Genomic DNA, 25,952 nt, shown 5'->3' on the forward strand with positions numbered 1-25,952 from the left:
ATCTACTTCACAGTTCAAGAATAAAAACTTCTATATTGAATACAAACAAATAAAAATTCAGACAGCTACATTTTCCAAGGAACCATTAAAAATTAAAATATTTTAATAATTGGCATTTTCAAGATAACTGCATAAATTTTCTACAATAGTGTTTTAGAGATTTAGTTTTGTGTCTGTTTAACTTGTGCCAGAGGAAACTGTAGTACAATTAATAAAGTTGTCTGGGTTTGAATTTAGACTTATATGTTATAAATTAGGCTATACATTTCCACTTCCTGTTCTCTGCATCATCTGTTTACATTCTTCGTTTCTGTTCTTGAGTTCTGAGCATAAACTTATAAATAGCCTATAAACAGTGTCAGAAATCAAATCCTATTCTGGTGTTGTCAGATTAGGTGTTTTCCCACTAGACTGAGAATAGTTACTTAATTACAGCCTTAAATTTTAAATTTACTGAGTTATTTTGGTGTGCTTTAAGTTGCATCTTCAGTATATATTTTCCTTCACCTGAGATATTTTATTCTTTTTTGCTTTGTTACTCATGATACAGACTGTTTGTTGAAAAGAGTATGGACTTTAAAGTGAGATGGAATTTTTATTTTTTTTAAATATATGAAATTTATTGTCAAATTGGTTTCCATACAACACCCAGTGCTCATCCCAACAGGTGCCCTCCTCAATACCCATCACCCACCCTCCCCTCCCTCCCACCCCCCATCAGCCTTCAGTTTGTTCTCAGTTTTTAAGAGTCTCTTACGCTTTGGCGCTCTCCCACTCTAACCTCTTTTTTTTTTCTTCCCCTCCCCCATGGGTTCCTGTTACGTGGAATTGAGTTTTAAACCCAGATACACCCTTCTGAACATTATGACCTTAGTCAAGTGATTTCTTCTCTCTAAGCCACCTTCCACATTTGCTAAAAAGAATAGAACCATTGTGAGACATACATGAGAGGAAGAATGTTTGTAATTCATTCAGACATTGTCTTGGAGTAAATGCTTAATCTGTAAATTTTTTATATCAGCTATTGTTAATTGAAATAGTGCTTTTAAAATTTTGTGCAGTCTCATTTATATTAGTTGGGTATTTGTAGTTATTCATGAATTGTAATATTTAGCAAAGGTGTATTCCTTGGATATGCCTGGAATTGAGTACCAAGAATTGTGTGAGATAATGCAAAAACATCATCAGACAAATTTTCTCTGATCATGATATCTAAGGTAGACCTCTTCTTCTTTCAAACCAGGTAACTATTCTGTTGCCTTCTAAGCAGTATCACTATCTGAAAATACCTTCCTTTTCTTCATTGTTTGTCTTTATCTTTTTGATAAAATATAAATTATGTGAGATCAAGAACATTATGAGTGTATTTCATCATTTATTTTTGAAGCTGAGAAAAGTCTCTAGTACAGTATTAGTACCCAATAAATATTTGCTAAATGAATAACATGAACAAAAAAGCAGTTTATTTATGGAATTTAGGTACTTGTGAGCCATACTTAGAGGTGGAAGACATCTAAAATGCAATGGGATAAGTGCCATTAAAGTTGAAGTATAATGCACTGAGAGCACATAGAATAAATCCCAACTATGCAGAGAAAAATTGCCACTATATCCAAGAAATAAACAATGATTGCAGCAAGCCTTGAAAAAGCAGAGAGAGAACATTATGAGTGAGAAATGGAAATGAGTTCAATGTGACCAGATTGCAAGATGTATGGTTTGGGATAGAGCAATGTTGCAAGTATAAACTGAGCAAGAAAAACTTTAAAAGTTATGTCATATATATGTGTGTGTGTGTGTATATATATATATATATGCATACACACACACACACACACACACACATATATATATTAGTTAGGAAGTGATAGGTTGGAATGAATAATGATGGCAGCAATGGAGAAGAGTTGATAGATCTGATGGATGTTTAAGAGGTACAGTTCATAATCCTCAAGGATTGACTGGAGATTAGGATAAGAGAAAATTAATCAAGCATGATGCTTCTCATTTGTACACTGGGGTCAGTAGTGATCTCAATAAAGGAGACCAAAACAGTTTGGACATATTAGATGCCATGTTTGCATTTGCACATGTTAAACTTTTGAGGTGTCTGTGGGACACATAATGAAGATATCTAATGAATACTCATGCCTGGGGAAAGAGATATCTGGTTTGGCACCATTCCTTCATTTGATAAGGTAGCCATTCTTCTAGAGCACCTGGGTGACTCAGTCGGTTATGTATTTGATTTCGGTTCAGGTCATGATCTCATGGTTTGTGAGTTCAAGCCCTGCATCGGGCTCTGTGCTGACAGAGCTGACATCGGGCTCAGAATATGCTTGGTATTCTCTATCTCCCTCTCTATCTGATACCCCCCTCAAAATAAATAAACTTAAAAAAAAAGATAGCCATTGTTCTTGTTTTATGCTATGACACCTTATAAAATATGTCATACATGTATTTGAAATATAGGATAATTGGGGTGCCAGGGTGGCTCCATTGGTTAAGTGCCCAACTCTTGGTTTCAGCTCAGGTCATGATCTCACAGTTTGTGGGATGAAGCCCCATGTGGGTCTTTCAGCTGACAGCACAGAGCCTGCTTAGGATTCTCTCTCTACCCCTCTCTCTGCCCCTCCCATACCCATGCATGCATGTACTCTCTCTCAAAATAAAAATTAAAAACAAAACTAAAAAAAAGTAAAATAAAATAAAATAAAATAAAATATAAGATACTTAAGTAGTAATTTGTCACCTATTCAGGAAATTTGTACATACTAATGTAAATCTTACAGAAACTGTTGGAAAAAAACTAATAACAATTATCTTCTTCCAAACCAGGAAGCCTCTCCAAAAAGATAGTAGAAAAAGCAGTTTTATTATTGAATAAGCATTAAACCAGAAGATAATGAACATCACAGATATGTATAGTTCAATATATAATGTTGATATAATGTGTGTGTGTGTATATATATATACACTACAGTGAGAAACCAACCTTGATTTCCTGTGATAAATCCCGATGAGTCATGATGTGTAATCATTTTTATTTGTTATATTTTCCTTGGTAATATATTGTTAAGCATTTTGTATCTTATATCCATAATGGGTATTAGTTTTTAGTTTTCTTAAAGACTATCTTGTATTGGTATCAAGGTAATATTGGCCTCATAATAGTTATGAGTGTTCCTTCTTTATTTTCTAAAAGAGTTTGTGAAAAACAGGCTATTTTATAATTCTCTTTAATTCAGTTTTGGTGTTTTGCTTCTTTCTGAGACCTTTGTGTGTCATCTAAAATGACTATTTTATTGGCATAAAGTTTTTGTATATTCCCTTATAGTTTTTTATATTTTTCTAATTTTTTAGTGATTCTACTCCTCCTTTTATTCTTGACTTTGTCAACCTGTATTTTATTTTTTTTCCATTTTCTTGATGATCCTCAGTAAAGTTTGTCAACTTTGTTGGTATTTTCAAAGAAACAACTTTTATTTCCACTGATTTCTCTATTATATTTGTTATCTATTTCATTGATTTCTGCTTTAATCTTCATCATTTTCTTGTTTTGATTAATTTGATTTAGTTTGCTCTTTTGTTTTAGTTTCTTAAGATAGAACTTAGGTTTAAATCAATAAACCTAAAAATCTCATTTTTTGATAAAGGCATTAAAAGCTGTACATTTTCTATTTGCAGTCTTTGGATGAAATGTTTATAAAAATGGCCACGATAATACTTCTCTCCCCTAAGTGCACACTCCCTTGTAATGTGCCTTTACCACTTCATCTACAGTGAGGTGTAATATATTTTTCGTATCTTTTATATCTGGCTTTTCACTTTCATTTGCTTTGAACAATGGAATATAGAGTGTGTGGTGTTGCTCAAGGTGCAGAACCTTGGCCTTAAAAGACTTAAGTTCTTATTCTCATTCTGTATGAACATTTCCATGAAACCACCTTGTAAAAAAAGCTAGAGCTAGCTTGCTAGGGATGAATGCTCTGTAGAGAATAGAGGAGCTGCAGTTGACAGCCAGAATCAACTGACAGTTATATATGTGTAACCATCTGAGACCATCCAGCCACAGTAGAGTGGCCAGGTGTCTGAAGTTGCAAAAGTGATCCCAGGTGAAACCAACAAAAGAACTACCCAGTTAAGCCCAGACAAAAGTGCTGACCCACAGCATTATAGACAAATAAACAGTTTTCTTTTTAAAGTTTTAAGTGGTCTCTTATGCAGCAATAGGTAACTGCAAACAGCATATTACTTTAAGTCTCTGGTACTCAGTTATCTTATCTGTAATATTTGAGAAATAAATCGGTCTTGGGTCAATGTTTACACAATGCTTTGATCAGTGACTGATAGCAAATATTCTATACATAAATGAAACAGACAGCATGTGGGAAATTTAGGCAAAATAGAAAACTATTGTCTCATATCAAAGACAGTGCATCTAGGGCGCCTGAGTGACTCAGTCGGTTTGGCGTCCGACTTCCGCTCAGGTCATGATCTCTGGGTTCATGGATTCGAGCCCCGTGTCGGGCTCTGTGCTGACAGCTCAGAGCCTGGAGCCTCCTTCAGATTCTGTGTCTCCCTCTCTCTGCCCCTCCCCCACTCATGCTCTGTCTCTCTCAAAAAATAAACATTAAATTTTTTTTTAAATGCATCTGGACCTAAGAGATAAGTAGAACACAAAAAATTAAAGCCTCCAGGACTCCCTTTCATTCCTGTCTCTGCTTCTTGGCACCATGTTGTCCCAAACAGTTGGTTTCATATAGCTACAAATATGGTTGCCAGCATGATTTGTATGGTACAGAAATCTCAGCTATGCAAAGAAAGCATTTCCTGAATATTCTCTTTCAAGGTACTACACAAATCATTTTAGAATTTGTGAATGATTAAAATATCAAATGCCAGCTTTCAAGAATAACTAACATTAAATGTGCAACACATTATCATCTTGCTTTGCATACAACATTGAATATTATATAATTAATATACTTAGATAAATTTTACTTGTAAGTTTTGTGTTGACTGTAATCAAAGATTGTTTAATTCAAATATAAAACCATGAAAGTGTTATACTGGAATTAGAGAATTTATAAAGTTAAATTTAAGTCTGCAAAATATCATTATACAAGTATTGTAGAAAAATATAATTAATTATGTCTGCTTGGAATATTAATTTAAGACAAATATGGTTAAATTATTGAAGTCTATAGACTATTTACCATCCAATTACACATTGGGAAAACACATAAAGAAAAAGAGGAGGAAATTTCAACGAGTGTGTGTGTGTGTGTGTGTGTGTGTGTGTATGTACACAGTGTATGTGTATTGTGTGTGTATATATATATATATATATATATATATATATATATACATACATCGTAACTACAATGGTTAGATAATCCAAGAACACAGTTACAAAGGATAAAATAAAGATTTTAATATGGACTATACAGCACAGAAATAATTTATAATTTTCCTGGTTTTGGCCTTCTCCCTCTTTCTGCTATAACTAATTATATCAAGAAAAACCTGTGCAAGAAAGTCTTAAATACTTTATAAAGGAAGGTGCTCACATGACCAATCAGCACATAAAAAATGATAAACATCATTAGTCACCAAAAATGAAAAAAAAAAAGACAAACAACCCACAACGATGTAACACTACACATACACTAGAATGGTAATTCAAAAAGATTGACAACAATAGATGATAATAAGTTTGTAGAGCAACTGAGACACAAATTGCCAACAGAAACATACAACTACTTAAAAAAACAGTTTCACACTTTCTTAAAACTATGACCCATAAATTTTCTAGTTATTTATGAAAAAGCAAAAATAAAAACAAGACCACAAAAGCCTTAAATAAGACTTTTTGTAGTAGTTTTATTTAAAATAGGCAAAGTCTAGAAATAACCAATAGGTATTCATCAACAGAAGAATTAAGAAAACAAACTGTGACATATTCATAAAAGAAAATACTTCTCAGCAATAAAAAGGAACAAACTATTGATATATGCAACACTATAGCTATTGTGGTGAGAAATAGAATGGAACAAAAAAAAGTACAGCTTGCCGGAACCCAATCCCAATCAGGTTGGCAATACAAATCTATGATGACAGAAATAATATCTGGGAGTCAGAAGTGCAGAGGTTTTACTTGAATAGGCATATGTACAGGAACAACAGGAAGTCCACATCTTGATAAGAGTATGTGTTACATGGCCGTGTGCAGTTTTCAAAACTCATTGAACTATAGACTTAACTGTACATTTTATCATATTTATATCTTATTAAAATTAATTATTGTGGAAAAAAGACAACAGCTCAAAATTTATGATAATAACAACTAGAACTGGTACTAGATTAAATTTACCTCTAAGTTGATATTAATTCTTGAAGACTTCATTGGCCATTGTCAAAATGACTAGCGTGATTATAAACAGCAATGCTTCCTCATTCCTGTTAGGTGACATCAGTTCTTAGATGGAAGTTCTCAAGAAAGCAGGATAAGAGAGTAGACACTTTGCATGTCTACAAATAAATCAACATAGATGCTATTTCATTAGCATTATGCTTTCTATATTCAGAATGTTCTCACAATTAAATTTTGGAAAGATTTATAAATTATTATTTGAACTATTACAATGATAGAATTAACTAGAAAAACTTTGATGTAATATTTCTGTTTAAGGCCTATCTATGATGGGGAGTGCCTGGGTGGCTCAGTTGGGTAAGCATCTGACTTCTGCTCAGGTCATTATCTTACAGGTTTTTGGGTTCAAGCCCCACATTAGGTTCTATTCTGACAGCTCAGAGCCTGGCTCCTGCTTTGGATTCTCTCTTCCTCTATCTCTGCCCCTCACCTACTCATGCTCTGTCTGTCTCTCTCTCTCAAAAATAATAAACAAAACATTTAAAAAAATTGAAAAATAAAATAAAGCCTGTCGGTGATGTTACAATATTCTCATCAGTTTGCTCTACTTAGTATGTTACCTACTTGTTAAATCAGTAAATAATTTATGATATTTCTCCTGTACTTTATCTTGTCATTGTGTTTCATTGGTATCCAACTTTATTCATAACTATATTATTGCATAAAATGTTAAAGTTCTAAATATCTCAAAGCACTGATCAAGTGTTATGAATATAAGGGTATTCAATAATTATTAAATTTATTAGTTTAAATGTAATTGATTCATTCATAGACATATAGATATGTGGCAGTCTGACTACTGAAAGAGATGCAGTTAATGTCTTTTATATATGTCATATAGTTTGAAATATTGAAATAAACCAGTTGTATTTTGTTTATGATACCTGGGAAGCAACCATAAGATTTTAGACTTTGTTATATAGGAGATAAACTTAGGGATGAAACTCTGCTGTCTTTTAAGTGGTTCATTAAGCCCACCACTAGACTGCAAATTGAAAATAGCATCAGTGAACAACCCCCTGATGTAAAATAATCTGAAATCCATGATAGCAAAGATAACAGGTTTCTGTTATCAGTAAATGCATAACAAAGGTGTGGAAGATAAACTGATAGCAGCAGAGGTAAACTACAAAAAATTGTTCTTATGGGTACTTGATTTAACATTATACCATTTTACAAAGAGCATGATTCAAAGTGATCATATTTCAGATTCTAGGAGAGTTCATAAGACTCTACTTTTGTCTCTTAAAATATACAGTTATATAAGTTGTTCCTTTGTCATTATTATTTTCATTTCTTTCTATAAATAGAGTGCTTGTATCCAAAAAAGTGTTATCAATACAGAAGAGGGAAAATAAAACTCTTGCTTTTATCTGCTGTCTAAAGTTATCCCTGTTGGCAGTTGTATTTTAATATGTTTCCAGTTTATACCTGGAATTTTTAATGAAGGATGCAGTAAGAATAACAACTATACACCCACTCCTCGCCCCCCCCCAAACACACTAATACAGATATCCGTATGTATGGTTTCAGATATGTATCAGTTTGTCTCCTGAAGGGGGATGTATTTTTTTCTCTGGGTGAAAAATATATTCGCATACTTAGTGATTGCTGACGAGCAGAGGAGACAATTATTTACAAACAGCCAAGATGCCTTCCTAGAAGACAAGAACAAAGACCTCATTACCTTTCTCCTGAAATTTGTATTTCTTTAAACATGGAATGGTGAACCACTCTGCTCAATAGAGCAATGAGTCCCTGATATAAAAACTACCATCTGAAAATAAAAGAAATGAAATGTGTGGACTTGATCCTGCAAAAACAGACTGGCAGTTGTGAATGTGAAACTACATTTACAATGTGGTTGACACAGGAATCTAGTATGGTCCAATCTTCCTTGTGGAAATTTAAACTTAAATAGCAACCAGCCAGATTCTATATATCCTCACCTGATCATACTACTATATGGCTGATGCGAAGAATCTTTTCCCTTCTCTTACAATTTGGAAGACTGTAAAGGTAGCAATCATTTACAGTAGTTGCTTGTGAGCAGGAGACTGCTGCAGTCTCTTTGCCTGGAGGAGAAACAGTGTGTCCTAGGGGGAACAGAGGTAGCACTGGCCACCCACCAGTGAAGAATTTCTTGGGACATCTGTTCAGCTGCTTCCAAGGCAGGTGACATGGCACAACTGGTAGTTGTAAAATACTCCAGGTTCAAACCTGGGAGAAAGTATGCCGAATTTTTTGAATAAGAATCAGAATTCAGGTGTTTTCTTGAGTCAGCATAGGAAGGGGAAAGCCAGGAGGAGAAGAGAACATTATAGGATAAATGAGACTGGAAACCATTTGTAAACATGCTTTGGAACTCAAACTGGTATTGTAGAATGCATCTATCACTGATAAGTTAATAGAAGCTTCCTAATTTCCTACAGTATACATTTGATGTAACCTATCTTCTCCAACAGATGGCTAGAAAGATCATATGATTTTTCATAATTCAAAAAATATGATTAGAGAACACTGTAAACATTGTAAACTCAACCAAGCACTTAGTTTAATGAGTATCAGGCAATAATCAAATAAAAGCTAGCTGCTTTTTTAGATCAAAACTGTTACTGAAGTATAAGTGATAATAATATTTACCAAAAGTCACAGCTAAAATCACAGAAGTTTATGTGCTACAACTAAGAAAAATAAAGAAGGAGTTAAAATGATTTTTAAAAGTTAACCTCAAAGTCATTGGAAAATAAGCTGTTACACTTAATTAGGAGAAAAACCTTGCCATAAAATGCCTATCTTCCTTTAGCTACATGATATGTGTGCTAATTAATAATCAAAGTACAGCCTGAAGGAACTTCGGTACAGTAATTTGTTAAAGTAAAAGTGGAATTTGAAATGTGCTGTCAGTTCTAATTGAGTTATGACAAAATCCCCAGGATTAAGATTTTTCGAAAATAACAGTTCAAATTTAAAAGGAATCTTTTAAGAAGAAAGTTAAACTGACTGGAGAGTAGTCTAATAAAATATATTCTAGAACTTAGTTTAAGCCATTGTTATCAACAGGAAATGTTTTTGCTTTTGTTTTTGTTTTTTTTTTTTTTGTTTTTTTCTTCAGGAAAATCATCATGAGTTAGTGGCAAATAATGGAATAAGGTAAAGCCATGGCAGTGGTAGTCGCTCATCTGAAGAATCTCTCTCTTCCTCAAGGGACGGATAAGCTGAAGCACTTCTGGCATTTGTCTGAGTATTGTCTGGGATGCTGCCGACAGGTGCCTTTGTATAGATAATTCAACTGCATAAATATTATTTTGTACTTAGGATTACCCTGAGTGAGGTCATGATTTTTTTTAAAAGAGTATAAGATATTCATTCAAGAGAGTATATTGAGAAAAACACCTTACAAATATAAGCCATTTGTTAATATATACATATATATATGTATATATATATGTATATATATATACGTATATATATACATATATATATACATGTCATGTCTGACATATACATATACATATATATATATGTCATGTCTGAATTGGTGGTTAGATTTGTTAGAGTAGGTTAGAATTTTTGGTGGTCTCATAGTCAATAAGGTAAGACATGAATGAAGCCTGGAAGGGTGGAAACTATGTGCATATTGAAACAGTGGGATTATGCAAATCACTGGATAAAAACATTCACCATAAAGAGAAAATGAGTAGAACTTGTGAGATAAGTCTCGTGACCTGATGAACACTTTTAAAATTCAGAAAAGTGAAAAATAACTTTTGAAAAGTTATTTTAAAATTCTTTAAAAGTCATTCTCAGCAACGTCCCAATGCAATGGAAGAGTTCTGAAAAAGCTCATGTGTATAAAATACTAATAATTTTATTTCCAACCTTCCTTGATATTAGTTTAAAACTAAATATTGAACACAGTCTCCAATATGGACCTTAATGAACTCCATCTCTTGGTATTCATATTCCTCTTTAATCCTCTCCCACATCAAATCCAGCTGATCTATGTAATCAACCAGGGTATTGAAAAATGATGTGTGATTCTGAGACTAGGTAATCAAAGGCATTATGGCCACCTTGTGGTCTAAGAAATCTCTTACTCTGGGGGGATACCATGAAGACATTCAAGCATCCCTACAGATAGGTATATGTCACAGTGGAACTGTGACCATGTGCTAGGAGCCACTGAGGACCTGAAGCTTACTCATAAACAGCCACATATGAAACCACTCTTGGAATTGGATTCCCCAGCCCAGTCAAGCCCTCTATTGACTGTAACCTCTGGTGACATGGAGATTGCAACCTTCTAAGAGATCCTGAGATAGAACCACCCACCTGAGCCATTCCAAAATACCTGTTCCTCAGAAACAATGAGATATAAATATTGTTTAAACTGCTAAATTATGGAGTGATTTGTTATGCAGCAATATGTAGCAAATGAAAAAGCCTTAATCTTAAACATGAGTGGCAAATGAATGTGAAAATGATAAGGAAAGGCCAACTCTCTATGTTTAATCTACTAAATATTTTACTTTCTGGTAATCAATTACCTTTTTCCTCATTAAAATATTCTAAGGGCTAATGAATTTAGGCAAGTACAAACGTACATAAGAGTACTTATGTTACATTATGCATCTTCTCCTATTAGCACAAATGTTCCCTTGTGTAGATTGAAGAGAAGAAATTTAAACAAGGAATTATTTTTATACTTTAAAAAAATTTTTTAACATTTATTTTTTTTGAGAGACAGAATAGAGCACAAGCTGAGGAGGACCAGAGAGAGAGGGAGACACAGAATCCGAAGCAGGCTCCAGGCTCTGAGCTGTCAGCACAGAGCCCTACGCTGGGCTCAAACCCAGGAACCGTGAAATCATGACTTGAGCCGAAGTCGGATGCTCAACCGACTGAGCCACCCAGGCACTCCAACAAGGAATTATTTTTTAAAAGTTATCTAATACAAAAATCAGAGATATCAATGATCTTTTATTAATACGGTGAACACATTCCCAGAGCGCCTGTACCACTCTTTTATGCTGTCTTGGCTATCTTGGCTAAGTTACAGTTCATTGATCATAGTTAAACGCTAACCTAATGCTTTGAACGACTCCAATACTGAACTAGTTTAATTGTCACCTTTGGATAAATATGAATATTCTTTATTCTGAGACAGAATAATGCACTGCTTGAGCAGGTGGCAAAACTCTGGAGGGGATGAAAATATGCTTAACTCAGAAACTATTTTACTTATTAAAATTCTCCTTCACTGACATTTATTGTAATTTCATCAGAATAACTGCAGTGTTGACAAGTTTTAAATAACATAGAATCCACTATTAGAGGTTTTGAGATTCTGAATAGAAAATTAAAACATTGCAAGTTTTACAGGGAGTTTTCATGTTTTACTTCAAAGTCTTATTCATTTAATCAACCTGATTCTTAGTTGTGAGGGAGGAGACCTGCTTTCAATTATACATCAGTTTTGATTATGTGCTTTCACATAGAAGGATAATAAGAAGATAAGTAAAATAATCTCTCCCCAAATGTATACAGAACAGCCATTCTTCCCTACCTACAGAGAAAAAAAAAATCTCCAGGAAAGATTAAGAGTGCTATCACATCCCTTTTTCTACTTCACAGCTTTTCACATTCCATATCAAAATAAGTTTAATGTTGGGACACCTGGGTGGCTCAGTCGGTTGAATGACTGAGTCTTGATTTTGGCTTGAGTCATGATCCCAGGGCCGTGGGGTTGAGGTGGGGTGTGGAGTCCCACATCGAGCTCCATACTGAGTGTGGATCCTGCTTTGGATGCTTTTTCTCTTTCCCTCTGCCCCTCTCCACTGCTCGCAGTGTCTCTCTCTCTCAAAATACAAAAATAAAACATAAGTTTAGTGTTCTGTAGTTGTTGTTTTCAGTAGGCTCTATAATATTCCTTTAATATCTTTTATATAAGAAAGATAAGAGGCATATAATATTTTGGAATCCCCAGTATGCCATCTCCCAAGTGTAAGAACAAAAATTGGTGACAGGACATTACTCCTGTTCCATCCTTTTCTAATCTGAAATCTTTTGCTTCAGAAGGTTCTGAGTTATGTGTCTGGTTGCATAACAGCATTTAAATTCACCAATTAATGATTAAGTAGAAATGTACATATTTATGCCTATAACCACTTTGAGTCATGAGAAAGAATTAATTTATGTATATTTAGATACCTTTCAATAAGGTATCTTTGTGAATAGATGAGTTAGTATATACACATCCCATTTAGAATTTAGTACACATTTCAAATTTTTCATTCAGTTAATGTATTTCTTATGGGTAAGTGCACAAATAAATAGAAGTTATAATAGGTGTGTCCATAATACCTTTTACCGAAAATTAAGGAATATAAGTGACATTAAATTAATTATCAAATATATTCACATTTTCTCTTAAGTATCTTGGATAATATAAGCATCCATGGATTGGGCTAAGAGAAAAATGTAGATCTTATATTCATGAACAAAATACTAATTTTAGAATCAATCAGCTAATCAAATCAAGTCAATGTCCTGCTAACACATGACAAGGAGAGAAGACCTTTTAAATGAAAATGTAAATGACATTGGAAAATAACAGAATTTATTAATCAGAAATGAAAATATTATAAAAATCCAGTCATCATCATACATTTTAAGTTACTACCTACTCTGCATTCTTGCTCAGCATACCTTTACTTTTAGTAAATCTCTCCTGTAATTGTAATCTAGTGTAATCATATCCTTACAACTATTAGAAAACGCATGCAAGTGTTTTAAGGCTGTGTTGTATATCAAGTATATGTATTTGTATTCTTCAATAGAAATCAGAAGCTGGCATCAATAAAAATTAAATATAGACTTATCTGAGCTCCCCTAAATGAACACAACTACCATCTATTTGGCTCTACTTTGACAAGAAGAAGAAATACTTGAGGGAACAATATAAGTGATATAACTAAAAAACAAATAATCATAGGGGCTAATGAATTGCTTTATTGGTTACACATATACTAAATTATGAGATAAATGCCATGTCACTTATTTAAATCTATCGGTTCACAGAATATTTACAAAATAAGTTTTTGTGCTTCAAATGTTTTTATATAGTTAAAAGGCAAGATCAAGAGTACTAAACTTTTTACAATGGAAATGAAATCAGTAATTATTGAAAGGCAGCTTCATCCCATAAAGCTAACTGCAATCACAAAGGGGGACAGAGAGGAGAAAAGGAGAAATAACGCTATCATTAAATAAATGACAATATTGTAGTAGGTTCCAAATTCAAAGATGTCTTAAATATTCAGAACCATCATTCAATTACATGATATGCAAGCAATATGAAAAGGTAACCCAATTACTACTGCATTTGTCTCAGTGCCAAATTTTACTAGAGACAAAGAAAGTTGAAAACTAAAATTTTGGGCTGAGAGTTGCAGAAATTGGTATTCATTACATGCAATTGGCATAACGCGATAAATTGTTAGACATTTTTCATTTCCATTACTTTTAGATATTAAAGGAAAAAGGTTCCCACCTGCAATGCTATTAAAGTTTGAGTATTTGTCATCTACTCATTAGAAAATAAATATACATTTTAAGGTCATTTCACATCTAAAGAGGTGAAATACAAGTTGGTGATATATTTCAGAGGGCACAATTTTTTTCATAAGCAATTTTTGTATAGAAGTATTTTTTAGTTGCTAGTTCATTTTTACGGAAAGGAGATAAAGCAAAAAACAATAAAAATTATGACCACTGATTCACAATATAGCCTATTTATCAGTTAAAAGAATGAATAACATTTTGTCCACAGTAATACAAACGATCCTTCTATCATATGTATAAAGTGGAGTCTGTACCTCTACATATTGCAGCACAAACTTGTCTTAAATTTTATTCAATTATTTGACAGTTATTAATAATTTGGTAGGTGTGGGTTTATTACATAACACAATAATTCAGGCCTCCAAAGTTACCACCACAAAATTAAAGTATTATTATGATGCTTGTGTAATAGTTGACATTATTATGGAATCGTAAAACTTGAAATTGTTTGTATTCAAGCATTTCTCATTGTTATCCATTTGTCGGGATACATTTTAAGAAATATAAATTGAAGCCTAGTGACATCAGAAAAGTGGCCAAATAAGATGTCTCTTGCGTGTATCCCTGTACCCACACAACAATCATTTGTTATCCATTTATGTACAAAAGTGCTTTTGTGGGAGCTTTGGAGTCCAGGCAGGATTGTGAAACCCTGGTGTAGTCCCAGACTGAGGAGAGTTGTTTTGAGAAGTCAGGCTTGCAACCAAGTGGCTAACAAGCCCACTGTGGTCCCAGCTGTAGACATAGAAAAACTCTCTACTCTTGAGAACTCTGCTGCAGCTCTGTTTGGCTTTGTCTGTCACCAGCACCATATGCCAAAGGACCTGGGAGAAGTCACGCCCATCAATGCTTTGGGTAATAAACATGTGGAACTCGGTCCTGGCTGTGGTTCCTGACGTGGCCTGTGAGCTGGCTCTAGACCCTCCCAGCCTCTGTCCAGAAGCCTCTGAAGGTAAGCCTGCCAAACGTGGCAGACTGTAGATTCTGCAAGGGTCTTGTAACTGAGCCAGACCATCCCATTTGTGGTCATGAATAGTCCTGCTAGCATACAGACACCATAGGAGACGCCTTTGTCTGTGCCCCCAGAGATTCTAAAAGGACCCTATGCCAGGTATCAGCTCCCTCCAGGCACAGTTCATCAGCAGGACTGTTGGCACAGAGATCAGGCTGGGCAAACTGCTGCCTCCACTTCTAGACCTGAAAGAGTCCGAGGGCTCTAACTTTCACACAGCCACAATCAGCCAGTCTGCCGAAAGTTCGGAGGTTCTGGGGTCCCAGTGAGAGCCATTCCTGTCTGCAGTCCCAGAGACCTTGAAAAGAACCTGTTTTCAGTTCTGGTCCTTCCCAGCCACATTCTACAAGAAGTCCTGCTGCAGAGGTACCAGGTAGAAGACACATATGCACCTCAAAAGATCTTGGAAGTGCCTTATATTCAGCTCCAACCACTCTAGCCACAATCAGGATGCAATCCAGCCTTCCTGGGGACTGGTAGGAGACACACACATCTGTGCCTCTAAAGCCAGATATACAGACCTCAGTCTTGGTTGTGTAACTGGGAACAGTCCTGAGGTTAGATTCCAACCCCTCACAGCAATGGTCCAGAACGAGTCCTGCCCACCCAGGAATCCCTCCAGTGACCAAGCAGCAGTCCTCCCCAGGGACCTGGTGGGAGCCACACCTGCCTCATATGTAGTAATAGGTCCACTGTCTGAGGACCCAAATGAGGACGCTGAAGTGAACCCTTATCCCAGGACCACTCACTTCACAAGGTAATGGAGGCCATCCCGTCTATGCAGGAAGCAGGCAAGATCCACATCTACCTGAACCCCTAGAAATAAGCCTGCCAACCCCACATCCTATTTCCCACCTAGCAATAGCCATATTTATCTCTAATTCAGCAGGACTGCAATTCTGGAAATATTCTTATCAAACCAGGAAACCAGGTTTAGAAGGCCTTTGCCTTCTAAAACTAGTCTGTAAAAACTGGAAGAGATACTTGCTAATTCAAATGTACAGATACCACAGGCTACACAGATCTTAAGAATCAGGCAAATATGATACCATAAAGAAAAGTAATTAAGATCCAGTAACTGACCCCAAAGAAATGTAGAGCTCCAATTTGCCCAACAAAATTTCAAAATAATCATCTCAAAGAAACCAATAAAATGCAAGAGAACAGATAGATAACTAAATGTAATCAGGCATGCAATGCATGAACAAAATGAGAAGTTTAATAGAAACCATAGAAAAACAAACAAATCCTGGAGCTGAAGAATACAAAGATGGAACTGAAAATTTCAATAGAGAACTTCAAGAACAGACTTGATTATGCAGAAGAAAGAATCAACAATCTTGAAGACAGATTATTTGAAATTATCCAATTAGAGGAACAAAAATGAAAAAGAAAAGAGGAAAGAAAGACTATGTGAATGAATAACGTGAACAACATCAAGTGAATGAATAATTCAGGTGGATTCTTTTATCACATTTTGCATTCCATCCTAAAATCCCCAAACTCCTAAGTGATTTTTTTAATTGCATATATTAGGGTTGTATCTTTGTTCTGTAAAGTTCTGTGGATTCTTGACACGTACTTAATATCTTGTATTCACCATTATAATGTCGGACAGAACAGTTTTTCTGTTCTGCTTCTACTCAGTTCTCCATATCACTCCCACACAAATCTTTGCCAAACATTTTTTTTAACCGTTGATATAGACTTGCCTTTTACAGAATGCTTTATAATTGGAAGCATACAGTATGCTTTTAAGGCAGGCTTTCTGCACTTACCAATATATGCATTTTAAGATTCATCGATTTCTTCTGTGGCTTGTTAGCCTTTTTTTTAATCATAGAAAGATAATCTGCTGAATAGATATATCACAGTTGTGTATATAGTCACCTGTTGAAGGGTTGATTCCAGGTTTGGTGGTTATTAATAAAACTTCTACATACATTTTCATATATATTTTATGTGGTGATAAGTTTTAGAATCAAGTAAATACCTTGGAGTTTGACTGCAGATCATATGGTGAATATTGTATAGTTTCCTAGGGCTGCCATAATAATTAGCATAAACTTGAAATCTTAAAAGATCAAAACTTATTCTCTCTTAGTACTGGAGACCAGAAGTCTAAAGTCAAGCTTTCAGCAGAATTGGTTCCTTTTGGAAACTCAGAATCTGTTCTAGTCCACTCTCCTATCTCATAGTACCTGCTGACAAATCTTTGAGCTTGTCTCAAAGCTTGACATGCTTTGAGTTGCAGGTACATCACTCCAATTTCTTCCTCTATCTTCACAGGCTTTCTCCTAAAGATATCTCAATGTCTTTTCCTTTTGTGTTTCTTATAAGACACTTGTAACTGGATATAGGGCCCGCGCTAAATCAGGATGACCTCATCTTAAGATCCTTAATGTAATACACCTACAAGGGACCTATTTCCAAACAAGGTCATGTTATCAGGTATAAGGGATTAGGACTAGAATACATTCTTTCTCATCCTGCACTATATATTTAAGACGTTATTATATTAAATTCTTTCTTAGATCTCCATCCCATCTTCAAAATACATCCAGTCCATCCCAATATACCCTAAATTCTCAAAATATTACAATATCAACTCTAATATCTTGTATAAATAACATCACCTCAAAAAGCCTAAATCTCATCTGCTGAGTTGTCTTAAATCATACAAATTAGACTGGGTGAGACTTTGCATATGATCCATCTTGGGGAAAAATTTCTTTTCCATCTATGAAATTAAAAAACTGATAAAAAGGTTACTATCTTTCAAAATACAATGATGGGGCTGGCACAGCATGATAAACCTTTTTATTCCAAGAGGGACACAGCAGACATATTATTCATAGTGTAGAAGAGGCCTAAAACAAAGATGAAAGTAATAATTGAGGAAAAGAACAAAGGAGTAAAGGAGGAACTCTAGAAACTAAAACAACAACATCAACAACCGAACAGGCAACAGATGAACTTGGGACAAGAATGAGTTTATTGTGGTGAATAATTGCACCTTACTGTAAAATAAAACTCAAAACAATCTATGTATAGCCAATATAGATAAAATTAAATATACTTGGCTGTATGTCTTACAGTGATACGATGTTCAGAATGATTATATCAATGTAAACCTAACTTTGATATGTGTAGGAGTACAAGCAGATCTCAAGGTATGCAATTTAATTGAAGCTTGTGTGTAACCTTCAATGTCTACTTACTTAAAGATGTCAGTTTTAACTAACAAATGCTGTGGAATTTTTTTTTATGTTAAATCTTCCCACAGAGAAATGTTTAACAGGTTCCTGTGTGCTGTACACATTCCTATGTCTTTTTAAGTGAACCATCTATTTCTTCATGAAAAGAAGAGAAATTTTTAACAGTCTCATTATTATGGATTAAAAGTAGGATTTCTGGTTGGTTAAAATGGAGAAAAATCTCAGAATAAATTAGGGCTGTCATTAGGTTTATACATTGGAAGAATGGGAAAAAAAAAACCCAGGTGCTTATATGATAATATCTTGCCCATCGAGCAGGAACAGTTGTCTTCTGAAATTAGTAACATACAAACAGGCACATGTGACATTCAAACACATTATCCTAAGACTGGGAGCTAAATTGTGTGTTATCTTTAAAATTGTTATAGGAGAAGCACTTGTTTTCTGTATTCTTTGTTATCCTTGTACATTTTTTGTGTTTTTTTTTTACAAGCTGTGTCAGAATTATTAGTAAATAAGCACCTTACTCTCTAACAAAGGGTGAATGATCACCAACAATCAACACAATTGGTAAATATGTTATTTTTGTATAGCTTTGCAAATGAACTTTGATTTAAAGTTTAATAATGTAACAAATATATGATACCTTGGCATTGCTAATATGCTTCTGTACATAGGTTCTTGATGATGATATTTTAGAATGTAAAACCAGAAGCAAATGTATGAAAACGTGTATTTTTGGTACTATGTTATGTTTAAAACTTTCTCAAATATGTAGAATTGGAGTTTGAAGTTGATATTAACATTCCTTCCTATAAATTTCAACAAGAGAAAACACAATACTCCTATTTAAAGCAATCAAAACCAAACAGCAACATAATAAGAAAATTACTCATAATATTTCTGCGTATGAATGTTTTTTATAAAGAAATATTGACATATCCAGATTAATTTTCTTGATTTAGATTGGGTAAAAAAGGAAAGCAAGTTATTTTGATATGTTTTGATACCCTGATTATTTCTTCTCCTTTATAAGTTCTTCTGACTCTAATGCTTTGCATTTGGTTTTTCTCCTCCCCTGCTACTTGTACAGGGAGAAAATGATAGTTTTCCATAATTTTGTGACAGCAGAGGAAAGAAGCATCCACACAGATTGATGCTTTTGTGTACTGGTTCCATATCGTATCCTCTGTGACTGACTGGTTTGAGCTGCTCTGGGATAGAAAAGGCTGAGACAAGCTGAAGGCCTTGGCTGCTTTAGCCCTTGATCTGGTCATTGGTTTGCTTAGGGCCCGATAGCCCTCCATGAAGACCTCTGCAACATCTTACGTCTCCTTTTCCCCAAGCCCTGTAAGCCTCTTTTGATAGTCTCTTAACAGCCCCTGGCCCAGGATTTCTATGCCACATTCTCAGCTGTAGAATCATCTCATCTCCTACTAGGGTGGGTGGTGGCAATTTAAGGACTTTATCATTCTTGCTGACAGGCTTTTGATTAGGCTGACCTCTGTCAAAGACATATAAGAAATCATGTGTGCTGATGAAGTACAAGAAAATTTCGTGAAGTTTGGGACTATGGAATAATCTGTCTCTTTTCGTATTCATTCTGTTCCACCCTCTCTCCTTACTGAGACCACCCTGCATTAGTGTAAGGCCTCCCCATTTAGAGGTTTCCACCCACAGTCCCAAATGGAAAGCAAGGCTTCCAGAGCTTTCCCAGGCATTTCCCTCCACCTATCAATATACCAAACACTTCCCTGGATTTATCAGCATAGCAAGGGTTCTATCTTAATTTAAAGCTTTCCTGTCCCACCTCAGACTCTGTTATTGTTATTCTTCCTTCCACAATCCCTGGATCAGCAAAATTCTTAATTTGCTATGAATCTTTGAATTTCTTCTTGTACTATGAAGTAGTTTTTAATCTGGTAATGTAGGTCTCACTCTTGATATGTTAGTATATGTTAAAGGATAAATTTATGTTTTTCTTCTAAAAAAAATTGACCAGGCTTTGCAGACTATTGTGTAGCTGAAAAATTATGGAATCCAAATTTTATGTTTTTTTAAATCTATTTTTGCTTTGAGTTCTAATTTCTCACCATGTCGCCCCCAGCCCAAAAAGAGCATATTCCATTTGTCTGGAGAGAGAGAAACTTTGTAGAAACTTTGGTGAAATAGAATGTTGTGTACAAAAAACAAAACAAAACAAAACAAAACAAAAACAAAAAACAAAAACAAACCTAAAAAAAAACCCTGCAAAAATAGAGAGTTACCTCTCTACACATATGTCTACACAGATATAATACTTGCCAAGGGGATTACTGATGTTAAGAATGATAATATAGATCACAACTGTTTTTCTAGGAAGCCAAAATTAATCTAGAAAGAGATTCCTATCATGCATGCCAAATAACTAGCTTGCAGTTCAGTGAGTTTTAGAGAAAAGAGTAGCTCCTCCTTTTTTTCTATCATTTTCTTAGATACAAGTCACAAAACATTATATATGAAGAAGTTAAGGTGCTAAAACCCACTTTTATCACTAATATTCTTCTAAGGCTGTTTTCATGTCAGGAGAGTTACTAGGACTTTTTTTTCCCCCCAAGCATCTTCAATGATAATCCTTTTGACATCTTTCCAAGTATTCACCCACACAGTATACATTTCTCTGTGTGTACTGAGATTTTCCAAATGCCACACAAAAGTATTAAACATAACCATAAGTAATGTGGTTGACACAAAAACAATTGCTTTTTTTTTAGTTTGTTATTGCATAGTAAGTTCATATGGCATAGATTCAAGTATTTGTTCTAATACTGTCTGTTTGACTTTGAGCCACAAAAGTTAACCTCCTGGATCCTCAGTTATTTTACATTAAAAAACAATAATTATACTACTGTATCTTATATGTGGTTGTTCAAAAATTATATGAAATGATGGATGCAGAGGAAATTTTACTGTAACTGAGAATGTCTTGATAGTCTGTTGAACTGGATTTTCTTTTATTTCACTATTAGTAACTGTCACTTGGAAGGAATACAAAGTAGAACATTCCAGTTAAATTTATTTTTGTTACCTTAGACTTATCATCCCCTTTTGTCTATATATTTTGTGATACAGATTTGACACAGATATGCTAGAATAATTTCTCATTTACTTACACTTGGCAAATATTATCATTATTTATCCATGTAATTAATGGCATTGCTGAGTATGAGTTGAGGAGAGAATTCTATGGCTAGAGACTGTCCTACAGTTTGATGATAATATGTTTTTAGTAGTACTACTGATTAGTTTTCTTGACCATATTTAACTGATTTTTTGCTTAGATATTATTATTAACAAGAGAAACAGAAAAGTGAGTGATATGAAAGAATAAAAAGAAACAAGAAAGAAAATTAGTTTGTTATTGTTGTTTAACCTGCAACTGTAGGAAAGTTGAAGTTGGAAGAGGAAATAAAATTAATCTGTAATTTACAGAAACTATTTGGAGTTTTAATATTTAATAATTTGTAAGAATTAAGATATTAAATTTTTTAACTGTGTGAGGAGGCATGCAGGGAGGTTTCTGGTTTCAGCTCCAACATATAAAGAGCTTAGAAGTTACCACTTTTACCCTAACAAGAAACACTAAAAATCAATGACTTTTCTTGGAACCTTCAGGTACTGAGATTGCAGGGCAAACTTTTACCCCAAGTCTAGAGACACAAGTGAACATAGAAAATCAAAGCTGAAATCTGCTTAGTAAAATTAATTTTTTGAAATATAAAATGTGTTATACACCACAAGCAAATAAGATCTATTCCATTAATGCAATTCTTTCAACATTAAATGTAAGAAATGTAACCTAGGATATCAACCGACTAAAAAAGGAAACCTGTAGGAATATACTTACTGAGGCAGAAAAGCATTTGACAAAACCCAATCCTCATTCTTGATAAATTATCTCTGCAAAGTAGGAATAGAGAGTAATCTCACAACTTGGTAAAGGGCATCTATCAAAACTCTACATTTCCCATTATAGTTTGAGTTTAAAGACTGGAGAATTTTTATTAAATTCAGAAAAAAATGCAAGGATGTTTTCTCTAACTATTCCTTATCTTCATCATACTCAAAGGCCTAGAAATTATACAGACTAGAAAATGAAGTAATTGTTTTGTAGATGACATGATTGTTTATATAGAAAACTCCCAAAGAATCTACCCCTACCCCCAAAGAAAAGAAAGAAAAAGAAAGAAAGAAAGAAAGAAAGAAAGAAAGAAAGAAAGAGAAAGAAAAAATAGATTTATACAAATCAATGTATAAAGTCATTACATATTATGTATACCAATATTGAGCACTTGATAATTTAAAACATCATATAAAAGACCCATAAAATAGTGAAGTATAAATCTAAAAGAAATATGTACAGGATACATATGCAAAAATCTATAAAATACATGAAAGTAATAAAAAATTCTAAATAGAAAAATAGCCCATGTTCATGCATTAAAACTCAATATTGAAAATGTCATTCTTTCCTAACTTAATTAATACATTGAACTCAATACCAATCAGGATCCAAGTGACCTATTTTGTAGACTTCTAAAATCTCATTCTAAAGTGTACAAAGAAAGACAAAATATAGCTAACAAGGGTAGCTAGGATGGCTAACGAGAGTAGCTAGGATAACCAACTATTAGACAAAACAAGAATAAAATTGAAGGACTCAGGATATCAGATTTCAAGACCTACTGTAAAGTTACAGTATACAAACAATGTGGTATTAGCAAGATAACAGAAACCTAGATTAATGGAAGAGAATAGAAAGCCAAGAAGTAAGATTGTAGTGATAGAGCAGTGACACCGTGAATTTGTCAAAATCCATAGAACATTACAGCACAAAGAATGAACCTTAACATATGAAATTAAAATATATATTTAGGAGACTGAGATATCACAGATTGGAATGCATTCTTGACAAATGAATCTGTTTACAAATGTATGAACAACCTCACTGAAAAGCGTGAGAGAAGAAGATGCTGATCTAAGTATCTTTGGAAATGAATACAGTCTGTAAGACTCAAGGAAACATGAACTGAATATAAGCACTGTACTCTAGTTGATAAAATTCCTTCTCATGGGGGTATTGATGAACAATTCTGAAAATACTGTTCAGATATGCTGGAATTAAATAATTAAGTCAAAGAATCATAGATGATGAAGGCCAGTTTTTTCACTGTTGTACTCTGAGGTTATAGACAAACAAGAGGAATAAACCACACATGATCCATGGATTAGAAGTCAAGACATCATTATGAATCTATGTTTAATTTATTATCAATACAGGTAAAGACAAATACACATAATTCATATATTTGTGTGTATGTACACTCATGGGTTACACATGTATTTTTTTTTCCCTGTCAATTGAGAGGATCTAGAACCAATGGCCCCTAGTAGGAATGAACTTATCTATTTTGCAGACCTTGGTTTCAATACATTTTTCAATTAAAGGAGCCACAGCTGTTTGAAGAAAAAAGCTGATTCTCAGAATGAGGTAATAAATATGACTGATGAGCCTGAGGCACCTTGCAGTGCCAAAAACAAACAAATAAACAAACAAAACAAAACAAAAAAAGGAACATGATGAAAAACAGAAAACATGCACACACACGTTGATGGGGGTATTTAAAAGGGACATACTAGGGGCGCCTGGGTGGCGCAGTCGGTTAAGCGTCCTACTTCAGCCAGGTCACGATCTCGCGGTCCGGGAGTTCGAGCCCCGCGTCGGGCTCTGGGCTGATGGCTCAGAGCCTGGAGCCTGTTTCCGATTCTGTGTCTCCCTCTCTCTCTGCCCCTCCCCCGTTCATGCTCTGTCTCTCTCTGTCCCAAAAAAATAAATAAACGTTGAAAAAAAAATTAAAAGGGACATACTAAACTCTCAATTAACAAAGCTAAACCAATCAATAAAAATATTATTCAATTATAACTTAAAATAATAAATTGATACTTCTGTGATTATACTTATTTAACTAAATGGTTGAATAAATGAATATTATGAGAAAGAGACAAATATTTTATGCAAAAAAATTCTGAATAATCCACATGGATACTCCAACTTCATTATTGCGATGCTTGACTCTCTGCTTCTTCAATATGGGTTGTACATAAGGACTTCTTTCCAGAGTACAGTATGGAAAGGGGGAAAATGTAACTTTATTGTGTTGAAGCTTGACAAATACTATTTCATTCAGGGGATCAAAGTTAACATCAATAGTGATTGCATGGTAATATTGTGTTCCATCCCTGTTATGATGTGACCAAATGAAACCCCAAAAAACCAAAAACACCTTTCTACTTCTATTATTGTTCTACCAAAACAACAATAACAACAAAAAACCTAGTCTAATCATTAGTAAGAAGAAAAAAAATAAGAGAGGTGCATCATACAAAATAGGATCCAACACTCCTCAAAACTGTCAAATTTGGGGGGCCTGGTGGCTCAGCACACAGTCTGCTTCAGATCCTCTGTCCCCTCTCTTTCCATTTCCTACTTGCATGTGCTTTCTCTCACTCTCTCAAAAATAAACATTAAAAGGGGCGCCTGGGTGGCTCAGTTGGTTGAGTCTCCGACTTAGGCTTAGGTCATGATCTCCCAGTCTGTGAGTTCGAGCCCCGTGTTGGGCTCTGTGCTGACAGCTCAGAGCCTCGAGCTTCTTTGGATTCTGTGTCTTCCTCTCTCTCTGTCCCTCTCGCGCTCATGCTCTGTCTCTCTGTCTGTCAAAAATAAATAAACATTTAAAAGTTTTAAAAGTAAACATTAAAAAAATTGTCAAGTTCATCAAAAACAAGGAAAGTCGGACAAAATGTCAGCCAATAGGAAACCAAAGAGACATACAACCAAATGTAACATAGTATCCTGCATGGGATCAGAATCCTAGGACAGAAAAGAAATATTGGGTTAAAAACTAAGGAAATCTAAAGTATGGACTTTAGTTAATAATAATGTATCAATACTGGTTCATTTGTTATGTCAAATATACTACACCAATATAAAATGTTAATAATAGGAGAAACTGGGTATGGGTATGTGAGAACTTTCTGCATGTCTTCACAACTTTTCTGTAAACCTAAATCTATTCTAAATGAAATATTTACTTAAAAATAAAATTAAAACAAACAAAAAAAACACAGCTTCTCCTTTCAGGCAGAAATACTGGACACATGTGAGTTTCATCCCTGAAAACTTATTGAAACTAAAATGTAAAAATACACAAGAATCAATTCATAACAACAAATCTCTTCCAATTACAAATTAGATGGAACGTTTTTATTAGGTGGAATTTATAGAAAGCTACTGCTTAATATAGGTTATGAAGGTCTGTAACAGGTGTTGTAATACAATCCTCACCTATAACTGAAAGTGCTCTTGGATCTGATTCAGCAAGTATAAAATTATGTAAGGGCAAAAGTTAGGATTGAAAACACAGCTCACAACTAATTCCTTTCTTCCACTGATTCATTATGCAAAATTGAGGCAATTAGCAGTTACATCAAGGAAAAATAGCAGCCAATTTTTCTTCAATAAAACTGATTAGAGAGTTTGGAGAAATCCAAGGATCCGCTGTGTATTTTGTTTCCTAGAAAAAAATGTCTTCTTTCCCATTCTGGTCCACTTCCTTACAGG

General features: G+C 34.3%; 1 protein-coding gene across 1 annotated transcript in view; it reads left to right on the top strand.

Moving 5' to 3' along the window:
• The window catches only part of LOC123386243, a 56,155-nt gene extending 46,317 nt beyond the window's left edge, over positions 1 to 9,838 (top strand). The window contains exon 3 of the mRNA XM_045060663.1: positions 9,552 to 9,838. Within this exon, the coding sequence (XP_044916598.1) occupies positions 9,552 to 9,570 (19 nt within the window). The 3' untranslated portion in view covers positions 9,571 to 9,838. The remainder of the gene's footprint in view (positions 1 to 9,551) is intronic.
• Positions 9,839 to 25,952: the final 16,114 nt, after the last annotated feature.

This window comes from Felis catus, chromosome B3, assembly GCF_018350175.1.
Source record: "Felis catus isolate Fca126 chromosome B3, F.catus_Fca126_mat1.0, whole genome shotgun sequence".
Taxonomy (NCBI): Eukaryota; Metazoa; Chordata; class Mammalia; order Carnivora; family Felidae; genus Felis; species Felis catus.